General features: G+C 40.6%; 1 protein-coding gene across 1 annotated transcript in view; it reads right to left on the bottom strand.

Moving 5' to 3' along the window:
- ltn1 (listerin E3 ubiquitin protein ligase 1) overlaps positions 1-12555 on the bottom strand; it is a 129227-nt gene that overhangs the window by 79231 nt on the left and 37441 nt on the right. Inside the window, exons 11-12 of the mRNA XM_063050957.1 lie at positions 5330-5371; positions 2735-2924 (exon numbers count right to left, since the gene is read on the bottom strand). Coding sequence (XP_062907027.1) covers positions 2735-2924; positions 5330-5371 — 232 coding nt within the window. The remainder of the gene's footprint in view (positions 1-2734; positions 2925-5329; positions 5372-12555) is intronic.

Below are 12555 nucleotides of genomic sequence, written 5' to 3'. Positions count from 1 at the left end.
CTCATAAACTGAAAGGCTATCATAAAAAATAATATAATCTTCTTTACCATACTGTAGTGTTGCATTAAACAACACAAGACATTTATGTTTATTTTATAATTTCAATTCCATTAAAAAAAATTGAATGACGTGTTTGGTGACTAGTTGGCAATTAACTTTACTGCTTCCCAGCTTTAAGAAAAAATAACTTTTAAATAAAAACAAGAGATTCTGTAGATGCTGGAAATCCACAGCAACAGATGGAACTCAGTAGGCTGAGTAGGGTCTATGGCGAGTAATAAACAGTCAATGTTTTGGAGGAAGACACTTTATCAGGGCTGGAGAGGAAGGGGGGAAAAACCAGAACAAGGTTGGGGGGCGGGGCAAAGAAGGAGCACAGGCTGGGAAGAAAAAGGCAAAAGCAGGCGAGGAGGAAGCTAGATGGATAGGGGAGGGATGAAGCAAGAAGCTGGGAGGTGATAGGTGGAAGAGGTAAAGGGCTGAAGAAGGAGGGATCTGAAAGGAGAGGAAAATGGATTATGGAAAAAAGGAAAGGAGGAAGGGAGGTAACGGGCAGGTGAGGAGAAATTGCCAGAAATAAGAAAAGACGATGTTTATGCCATCAGGGTGGACACTACCCCAATGGAACTTGAGGTGCTGCTTGTCCAACCCGAGAGTGGCCTCATCATGCAGTAGAGGAGACCATGGACTGAGATGTTGGAATGGGAAGTAGAATTAAAATGGCTAGCAACTGGGAAAAAAACCTTTTTTGTGGCAGACCAAGTGAAAGTGCTCGATAAAATAGTCCTCAAATTTATGTTGGGTTTCACTGATGTAGAGAAGGTCACATTGGGAGCACCTGATACAGTAAACCAGTATTTCATTCAGAATACCATTTAGTAGCCAGTGTATATTGTTGTACCTGATACTGCTGTTGAGAGTTACGACCTTCAGTAAAGGACATTCTGCTGATAGTTCCACCTCTGTTGCTTGCTCATGTTAAGCAATGCAAATGAACTAACTAAACACTAAATAAAGAACACAAGAATTTGAAAATCCTGCAATTCTGGTTTTTGGAGTCGATTCCATTGATCAACTCAATCATAATTAATCTGTACATTGTCTCAATTTACCTGTTTTAGTTTGAAAAGCTTGGTGGGTACTTCTACAAAATGCTATCAATCCCAGTCTTAAGAATATTACAGCTCAAAAGGTTCTTGTCAGACAAGAAAAAATGGTTTATGTTCGTGGAATAATATATATTTTATGTGCGGAAATGGAGCTTACATCTCCCATCTACATAATTAGTCAGGATCTTGCTATTTGGGTGATGTTTTTGCTGCTGTGAAACATACACAAATTTTATTTTTCCATCTTGAGTCCAGAAATAAATGGATCATTTCAGAAGGGGCTCTTTTCACAACAATTTTATTCCCAATGTATGGTTTTTCCTGGAACCATTAGAGAAGTTTTAACAATGGTGTAGTTTTAGAAAGATCAAGTATTGACACTGCTGGTGCTCTTTTGCTTGCTTATATTTTTTATATAATCACTTATTTGTGCATGTCATCGACCTTGGAAGGAAAAGTGGCAGATCAGATTATTATTTAAATGGTAAAAGATTGTAGCATGCTGCTGTGCAGAAGGAGTCATGCTTGTGCATGATTTGCAAAAAGGTGGTTTGCAGGTGTAGTAGGCTATCAAGAATGCAAATGGGACGGTAGCCATCATTGCTTGAGGGATTGAATTTAGGAGCAGTGAGGTTATGCTGCAACTGTACAGGGTACTGGTGAGGCCACACCTGGAGTACTGCATGCAGTTCTGGTGTCCTTACTTGAGGAAGGATGTACTGGCTTTGGAGGCAGTGCAGAGGAGGTTCATCAGGTTGATCCAAGAGATGAGGGGGTTAGACTATGAGAAGAGATTGACTTGCCTGGGACTGTACTCGCTGGAATTCAGAAGGATAAGAGAAGATCTTAGAGAAACATATACAATTATGATAAGGATAGATAAGATAGGGGCAGGAAAGTTGTTTCCACTGGTAGGTGAGACTAGAACTAGGGGACATAGCCTCAAGATTTGAGGGAGTAAATTTAGGATGGAGGTGAGGAGGAACTGCTTTTTCCAAAGAGTGGTAAATCTACAGAATTCTCTGCCCTATGAAGCAGTGGAGGCTACCGCAGTAGATATATTTAAGACAAGGTTCGATAGATTTTTGCATAATTGGGGAATTAAGAATTATAAGGAAAAGGCAGGTGGGTGGAGCTGAGTCCATGGTTAGCTACACACACATACACACCATCTGTTTGTGTGTAGTTGTTCAGAGAGCTTTCAGTAATTGTAATTTCATTAGTCCTGTATTTTGTTTACAAATTTCTCTGCAGCCTATACAACATCACTGTATCTTTTTCACAAGTTACTCCTCATCACTGGAAGGTTCTTTATCTGTCTAGTCTGAGATAGTCTTTCAGACAACTTTTTTATTTTCCGCTCTTTGTTCATTCTTCTCACAACACCTAATAAAAGGCTGATACCCCCAAGTTTTATGCCTCATTCTTGATGTCCGAAGAACCTCTGGATCATAACATCACCAGATCCAACAATCCCCTTGTTCTGATTTCCTTCAGAGAAAATAAATTATCTTTATCCACCATATTAAATCCATATTAAAATTTTTAAAAGCTTGTCCAGTTAAGATTACTGAACATGAGGAAATAGTTTTAAAGAGTTCATGTTTGAAGAGTTCTGTACTCACCATTGTTGGTACGTTTGGATAAAGCAAAGCCAAGTAGCATCAAGTTACTCGAGTCAGGTTTTCTTGGCGAAGAACCTGCTGTCACTTCTACTGCACAGAGGTCATCAGCTAACAAGACCAGTTTCTCTCCCAGAACATCTCCTTTTAACCAATCAGCAATAGCAACATACTTGACTGGATCTGCACAAGCCTGAAACAAACAGGTTGGAAATAAAAGTAGTACAAAGCAAAGCAATGTACAAATGGTATATCGGCAGTATTAGCATAGACTACGTCAATTCAGCACATTCTCAACCATCCAGCATCAGTGGAGAACAAGGGGTGCCAGCTGAATGAATGTATCAGTCACATGAGAATTGCTCAACAAAAAACAGATTATATATTAGTATTCTATGTACAAACGTATAATCCTTTAAAGGAATTGCTAAACTAAATGACGTCCCATTGCCTTTTTAAATAAATATGTTTTAGACTGCAACTCTATATTTTAAGGCTGAACAGTTTTCGAATAAATCTTGTACAATAGTTTAATATTCTTGAAAATTTTTGCCAGTTGCATGAGAATTCCCAATGCACAAACATCAGAAAAACAATTGTTCACTATAATGCAAGTTGTTCTTTTAAAACAATATTTATAAAAATTTGAATGTACTGTAAATCAGGTTAGCTAAACAGTTTCATTGTAAAATTGTTCACATGTACAGTGGTATGCAAAAGTTTGGGCACCCCAGGTCAAAATTTCTGTTACTTTGAATAGATAAGCGAGTGAAAGATGACCTGATTTCCAAAAGGCAAAAAGTTAAAGATGACACATTTCTTTATTAAGCAAGATTACTTTTTTTATTTCCATCTCTTACAGTTTCAAAATAACAAAAAAGGAAAAGGGCCCGAAGTAAAAGTTTGAGCACCCTGCATGGTCCGTACACCCCCTTTGGCAAGTATCACAGCTTGTAAACTCTTTCTGTAGCCAGCTAAGAGTCTTTCAATTCTTGTTTGGGGGATTTTCGCCCATTCTTCCTTGCAAAAGGCTTCTAGTTCTGTGAGATTCTTGGGCTGTCTTGCATGCACTGCTCTTTGAGGTCTATCCACAGATTTTCGATGATGTTTAGGTCGGGGGACTGTGAGGGCCATGGCAAAACTTTCAGCTTGCGCCTCTTGAGATAGTCCATCGTGGATTTTGAGGTGTGTTTAGGATTATGATCCTGTTGTAGAAGCAATCCTCTTTTCATCTTCAGCTTTTTTTTTACAGACAGTGTGATGTTTGAATTTGCTGGTATTTAATTGAATTCATTCTTCCCTCTACCAGTGAACTGCTCCCCATGCCACTGGGTGCAACACAAGCCCAAAGCATGATTGATCCACCCCGTGCTTAACGGTTGGAGAGGTGTTCTTTTCATGAAATTCTGCACCCTTTTTTCTCCAAGCATACCTTTGCTCATTGTGGCCAAAAAGTTCTATTTTAACTTCATCAGTCCACAGGACTTGTTTCCAAAATGCATCAGGCTTGTTTAGATGTTCCTTTGCAAACTTCTGACACTGAATTTCCTGGTGAAGATGCAGGAAAGGTTTTCTTCTGATGACTCTTCCATGAAGGTCATATTTGTGCAGGTGTCGCTGCACGGTAGAACAGTGCACCACCACTCCAGAGTCTGCTAAATCTTCCTGAAGGACTTTTGCAGTCAAACGGGGGTTTTGATTTGCCTTTCTAGCAATCCTACGAGCAGTTCTCTCAGAAAGTTTTCTTGGACTTCCAGACCTCAACTTGACCTCCACCGATCCTGTTAAGTGCCATTTCTTAATTACATTATGAACTGAGGAAACGGCTACCTAAAAACGCTTTGCTATCTTCTTATAGCCTTCTCCTACTTTGTGGCCATCATTTATTTTAATTTTCAGAGTGCTAGGCAGCTGCTTAGAGCCCATGGCTGCTGATTGTTGGGACAAAGTTTGCGGAGTCAGGGTATTTACAAAGCTTTGAAATTTGCATCACCTGGCCTTTCCTAACAATGACTGTGAACAAGCCAGAGCCCTAACAAGCTAATTAAGGTTTGAGACCTTGGTAAAAGTTATCTAAGAGCTCAAATCTCTTGGGGTGCCCAAACTTTTACATGGTGCTCCTTTCCTTTTTTTCCCCACTCTAAAATTGTACCAAACAAAAATAATACACTAATCTTGCTTAAAATGTTGAAAAGAATGTTTCATCTTTAACTTTGACTTTTAGAGATCAGTTCATGTTCTACTCACTTAACTATTCACAGTAACAGAAATTTTGACCGGGGTGCCCAAACTTTTGCATGCCACTGTACTTAAAGTTTCAGTTATGCTTGTAGTAATCAATGTAAATTATTTCACGTAATTTTTATTAATATTGACTACAAAGAATTCTTTAGCTCAAATTTGTTTCAATTTGAATATTTTTAAGACGCCAATGATATTCACAAGCATTGCTTAAATTGTCTGCTAATTCTTTGAAAACAGAATATATATGCACTTAATAACACATTAAGTTTATAAAAATAATAATATCAAGTTTGTAATTTTATTGCTAATGAAGTTATATTCTGAAATTTAGCACAATGATATATAAAAAGTTACCTTTTCTATAACGTGAAATAAGATGAGCCATCCTTGTTCCATCTAGAAAGGAAAAAAAGGTTAATTCAGTAAAATGTAAAATTACAACGAAGTTCATTTTTACAGTTCCATCAGAGCCTGTCATGGAAGCTCAAATACACAGGATCACAAGAGGCTGCAAAGGGCTGTAGATGCCACCTGCTCCATCACAGGCACAACCCTCCCAACCTTTGAGAACATCTTCGAGGTGGTGCCTCAAAAAGATGACATCCATCACTAAGGATCCTCACTATGTGAGATATGCCTTCTTCTCTTTTCTTTTCTTTTTAAATCTTTTTATTAATTTTTCCAAAGTTATAAACAAAATAACAATGTTGATACAAAGAGATTGGAATAATCTTAGTGTTTATAAACATATACAGAAAAGATTTCAGGTATAATAGACTTCCAAATTCATAATGTAATTAATCATAGAAAAAAAATAAAAAGAAAAAAAATACAAAGAAACCGCCCCCCCAAAGAAACAAAAAAAAGGAACTAAATACTAAACCCAAAAAAGCAAACGGAACAAAACAAGGCTAGACCAATATCTTAAATCGAACACGTTCAGTAATGTCGTCAACTCCGCTCTTCTGTTCATATATTTTAAGTTAATAAGAAGGATTCGGAAATGTCAAGTTACATCATAAGAAAATGTTGAATAAATGGTTTCCAAGTCTCTTCAAATTTAACCGAAGGATCAAAAATATCACTTCTAACTTTTTCTTCTCATTACACCATCAGGAAGGAGGTACAGGGGGCTGAAGACTCACACTCAAAGGTTCAGAGACAGTTTCTTACCCTTGTCCATCAGGTTTCTTAGTGGCACATGAACACTACATCATTATTCCTTTTTTTTGCATTATTTAATTATTTGTAATTTACAGTAATTTTATGTCTTTGTACTATGTACTCTTGCTGCAAAACAACAAATTTCACATCATCTAAGTCAGTGATAATGAAGCAGATTCTGAAACAAACACTGACGTTTCAGAGACATCAAATAAAAGTAAATAAAGGGAGAAAAGCTTATTTAGGTAGTGTAAGTAAATGCTTATTCAGAGTGATGTATATATGCAGAGTCTTTAGGCAGGTGTGGGTGATGCAGAAGCGGAGGTTTATAAAGGAAATCTTAGCTAGAATCATCAGGCATATCCGTCAATGATGCGAGAATAAAGAGTAAAGAAAAGGTCTAGAGCCAGAGGCTATAGCCTTCTGTAGGGAGAGAGGGAGAGCAAAGCAAAGACAGGATCTGAACATGCTGAGGGAAGTTTAAGATTTAGGATATTTAAAGATCCAGACCTAATATTAATCAACATGGAGAAGGAGAGAAGGTTAAGTGAGAACTAGCAAATCTAAACTTTGGATGAGTTCAACTTTGCAGGTCACGGAAGATGTTCAGTACGTAAACAGGAGTGATAAACAGCAGCAGATGATGCGAGTCAAAGCAGACCTATGCTACAAAAGTTGACATGGCCAATCTCTGATGAAGAAGTGGAAATGGGAGTCAAATAAGAAAACCAAAGTTATGAGCAGCCTATTAATCCACATCAAATGGATGGAAAAACAATGGAGTACTTCCAGGTCAATAAGCAATCTGCAAGGCTTGAAGGTGTTTTGATTGTGATGACTGTATTATAATTTCAAACTATAAATAATGTTGTAATACATAGTGTTGAAACGCTTTAATATTGTACTACTGTAATCACTGAATAAACCAGATTTGGAAAAAGGTTAAAAAAAAAGGGTGAACCCTTGAAAAGTGTCAGGCCCTGAAGGTGTGCCTAGCCAGCTACATACTGAAAACCTGTGCCGAGTAAATGACTGGACTTTTCACGTACACCTTCCTACCTGCATACAGACAGAGCCTAAAAAGCAAAGCTCCAGGGATCAGAACAACTATGAGGTGATTGCAGGAGGCAGAGGAATAATTACACAATTGTTTCGAGTCAGTGAACTGGGTCGTGTTCAAGCACTCATCTAGAGATCCGAATGAATACACCATAGTGGTAACGGACTTTATTAAAACAGCTGTGGATGAATGTGTCCCCACTAAGTCAATCAGTGTCTTCCCCAATCAGAAGCCCTGGATGAACTACGAGATCCACAATCTGCTAAGGGTTGATCAGTGGTATTCAAGTTTGGTGACCAAGAAGGTTACAAGAGGTCCAGGTACGATCTCTGGAAAGCCAACTCATGAGTTAAGTGGCAACTCCAGACTAAATTTGAATCAACAAAGGATGCTCGACAGTTATGACAGTGCTCCAATACTATCACCTCTTATAAAGTTAAATCAAATGACATAGGCGTTTGACTGTAAGAACGTGGAAGAAACATCACGAACCCCCACATCTTCCAATGATCCTTTGATCTCAGTATCTGAGCTGATGTAAACTGTCCATGTACTGAAGACCTGTGCTGACCAACTTCTGGTGTGTTCACTGATATCTTTCACCTCTCGCTTCCACAGTGTGGGCACCCACTTGCTTCAATCACGCTTCAATTATACCAGTGCCCAAGAACAGCGTGGTAACCTGCCACAATGACTATTGCCCAGCTGCACTTACATCCACAGTGATGAAGTGTTTTGGGAGGCTGGGGATGAAACATATCAGCTCCTGCTTGAGAGGCAAGTTAAATCTGCTCCAATTTGCCTACCTGAGTAACAGGTCCTCAGCAGGTGCCATCTCATTGGCTCTTCACTCAACCCTGGAACATCTGGACAGCACAGATGCAAACATCAGGATGCTCTTTATCAATTACAGCTCAGCATTTAATACCATCATCCCCTGAACATTAATCAATAAGGTCCAAGACCTTGGCCTCAATACCTCCCTGTGCAATTGGATATTGGATTTCCTCACTTGTAGACCCCAGTCAATTCAGAATTGGCAACCTCTCCTCCACGATCTCCATCAGCACAGGTGCACCACAAGGCTGTGTGCTTAACCCCCTGCTCTACTCACTTTACATCTGTAACTGTAACACTAAACACAACTCCAACACCATAGTCAAGTTTGCTGTTGACACCACTGTCGTTGGCCGAATCAAAGGTGGTGTGAATCAGCATACAGGAGGGAGATTGAAAACTTGGCTGAGTGGTGTCATAACAATAACCTCCCACTCAATGTCAGTGAGACCAAGGAACTGATTGTAGACTTCAGGAGAGGGAAACCAGAGGTTCATGAGGCAGTCCTCATTAGAGGTGGAGAGGGTTAGCAATTTTAAATTCCTGGGTGTCACTATTTCAGAGGATCTGTCCTGGACCAGGCACGTAAGTGCAATTGCGAAGAAAGCACAGCAGCGCCTGTACTTCCCTAGGAGGCTGTAGAGATTCGACATGACATCTCAAACTTTGACAAACTTCTATAGATGTGTAGTGGAGAATGTATCAACTGGCTGCATCACGGTCTAGTATGGAAACACCAATGCCTTTGAACGAAAAATCCTACAAAAGGTAGTGGATTCAGCCCGGTACATCACAGGTAAAGCCCTTCCAACCATTGAGCCCATCAACATGAAACACTGTCATATGAAAGCAGCATCCATCAAAGATCCTCACCAATCAGACCATGCTCTTTTCTCACTGCTGCCATCAGGTAGAAGGTACAGGAGCTTCAGGACTCGCAACACCAGGGTCAAGAACAGTTACTAGCCCACAACCATCAGGCTCTTGAACAGAAGGGATAACCAAACATACTTGCCCATCCATTGAGATGTTCCCACCACCAATAATCTCACTTTAAGGACTCTATCTTGTTATCTCATGTTCTTGTTATTTATTGCTATTTACTTATATTTGCATTTGCATAGTTTGTTGTCTTCTGCACTCTGGTTGATCCTTCATTGATCCTATTATAGTTACTATTCTATAGATTTGCTGAGTACACCTGCAGGAAAATTAATCTCTCGCTTGTATGTGATGACATATATGTCATTTGATAATAACATTTACTTTGAGCTTACTTTGAACTTCCCATCTGCTTCAAAAGGGCAGCAATCATATCAGTACCGAAGTGAGCTGCCTCAATGATTATCAAACAGAAGCACTCACATCTACCATAAATAAGTGTTTTGAGAGGTTGATTACAGCTAAAATTAACTCCTGCCCGAGCAAGGACCTGGATCCACTGCAAGTTGCCTAAATGCCACAATAGGGTCTACAGCAGTTGCAATCTTATTGGCTCTCCATTCTGATTTGGAGCATGTAGAAAACAGCAAAATATATGACAAGCTGCAGTGTATCAATTACTGCTCAGCATTCAATACCATCACCCCCTCTGTATTAATCACCAGGCCTCTAAATCTGGGCCTCCGAACCTCCCTCTACAACTGGAGCCATAACTTCTTTATCAGGAGACCACCGTCAATATGAATCAGACAGAACATCTCCTTGCTGAGAGTCAACATAGGCACATTCTCAAAAATGCGTGCTTCACTCATTTCTCTACTTTTTCTCCACACTCATGACTGTATGGCTAACCACACCTCGAACGGCATTTATAACTTTACAGATGGCACTCTTGGTGAAATCTCAGATGGAGATGAGGAGTCGTGCAGGACTGAGATAGATCAGCTGGTTGAGTGGCGTCACAGCAGCAACATCACACTCAATGTCTGCAAGACCAAGGAACGAATTACGGACTTCAGGAAAGGGACGTCAGGAGAACACACCCCACACACCCCAACCCTCACTGAGGGGCCAGCATGGAAAGAGTGAGCAGCTTCAAGTTCTTGGGTGTCAATATCTCAGAGGATCTATCCTAGGCCTAACACCCTGATGCAATCACGAAGACGACATGCCAGTTATTATACTTCATTTGAAGAGATTTGGAATGTCACCACTCTTGCAAATTTCCATAGTTGTACAGTGATGAGCATTCTGAACAGCTGCATCTCAGTCTGGCATGGAGCCTCCAACGCACAAGATCGCAGGAGGCTGCAGAGGGTTGCATCATGGGCACAACCCTCCCCACCATCGAGAACATCTTCAGGAAGCACTGCCTCGTGAAGGCGGCATCCATCATTACGGACCCTCACCGTCTGGAACTACTATCAGAGAGGAGGGAGAAGAGCCTGAAGATCCACACAGCAATTCAGAACTTGCTTCTTTCCCTCCACCATCATATTTAAGAATGCTCCATGATCACTACTTCATTATTCCTTTTTATGTACTATTTATTTATTTTGTAATTCAGAGTAATTTTTTAATGTCTTTGCCTTGTCCTATTATGAAAGACAATAAACTTCATGTCATATGCTACAGCCATAATAAAGCTGATTCTGTTTCTGGTACAAAGTCATATATTTCCATACACTATATTCTATATATTTGATACATTAAATTGAATTCTGTTGGTCCAACCCCACTGAAACAACAAACTACCACAAACATATCACCTGCAGAACCAGAGATGGCAACACACCCATCACTCTTATACCTCCATCAAGAACGCTTACCGTGCCATCCCACGCCCATACTTTGGCAAGTCTGATCACTTGGCTGTACTCCTGTTCCTAGCACATAGGCAGAGACTAAGGACCACGGTGAGAACCATGAAGATACAGTATGGTCGAGAGAGGTCGAGCAGTGTTTAGAGTACTGATTTGAATTGGTGGACAGGGTCATACTCAGAGAATCATCTTTAGACCTGAATGAATATGCCACAGCCACCACCAACTTCATCAATACCTGTGTGGATGAACGTGCTCCTTTGAAATCATATCATGCTTTTCCAAACCAGCAGGCCAGAACCCAACAAGAAATCCAGATACAACCTATAGAAGGCCAGCATAAGAGTGCAAAGGCAATTTCTTGTGAAATTGTAGATACAATTGGATGGATAGCAACTGTGGCAAGGCTTGCATGATACTACTTCCTGTGAGGAAGAACCTAACAATATAATTAGCAGTGATGTTTCACTCCCTGATCAATTCAATGTCTTTTATGCATGTTTTGAATGGGAAAATAACATTATTTTTGTGCGAATCCCCACAGCATTCAGTGACCCTATGATCTCCGTCTTGGAGGCTGAAGTGTTCCTCACGAGGCATCAGGCCCTGATGGTGTACCTGGCAGGGTACTGAAAATCTGTGCCGACCAACTTGCTGGAGTGTTCGAGGACTTCTTCAACCTTTAGAACACAACACGCCGGAGGAACTCAGCGGAAACTCAGGCCCGAAATGTCGACCGATCATTTCCACGGATGCTGCCCGACCTGCTGAGTTCCTCCCGCGTGTTGTGTTCTAGTGTTGCTTTGACCCCAGCATCTGCAGATTATTTTGTGTTTACTTCTTCAACCTTTCACTGCTGTGGTCTGACGTTCCCACCTGCTTCAAAATGGCAGCGGTTTTACAGGTGCCCCAGAAGATCAGGGTGAGATGCCTCTGTGCTATCATCTGGTAGCACTCATATCTAATTGTGATGAAGCACTTAGAAAGGTTGATAGTGTCTAGAATTAACTCCTGCCCGAGCAAGGACCTAGACCTGCTACAGTTCGCCTGCAGCCACAATAGGTTCAAAGAGGATGCAATCTCATCGGTTCACCGCTCAGCTTTGGAGCATCTAGATAACAGCAAGACATACATCAGGCTACTGTTTACCAATTACAGCACAGTGTTCAACAACATCACCCCTTCAGTACTAATTAACAAGCTTCAAATCCTGGGCATCTGTACCTTCTTCTGCAACTGGATCCTCGACATCCTTATCAGCCAGTGCAGATCTTCTCCTCACTGACAAACAACACAGATTTAATATGTCACCAAAGACTCTTGCAAATTTCCATAGATGTAATGTGGAGAGCTTTCTGACTGTTGTATCAGCGGCAGGTTTGGAAGCTCCAATACGCAGCAGTGAGGGGCTGCAGAGGCTCAGCATCATCACAGGTGCAATCCCCCCACTATTGAGGGCATGTTCAAGGGGTGCTGCTTCAAGGTAGTGGCACCCATTATTAAACACCCTCACCACCAAGAACATGCCCCCTTCTCATTACTATCATCTGAGAGGAAGTAAAGTCTGAAGACCCACACCCACACTTATTGTTTTAGGCAAAGCCTCCTCCCACCCCCCATCATCAGATTTTATGAATGGTCTATGACGTATGAGCACTACCTCAGTATTCCTCTTTCGTACTTCTTACTTATTCTTATAACTTATAACAGTAATTTTTATGCCTTGCACTGTACTGCTGCCACAAGACAACACA

This window comes from Mobula hypostoma, chromosome 6 (assembly GCF_963921235.1).
Source record: "Mobula hypostoma chromosome 6, sMobHyp1.1, whole genome shotgun sequence".
Lineage (NCBI taxonomy): Eukaryota > Metazoa > Chordata > Chondrichthyes > Myliobatiformes > Myliobatidae > Mobula > Mobula hypostoma.
This window is presented reverse-complemented; position numbering and strand designations above follow the sequence as displayed.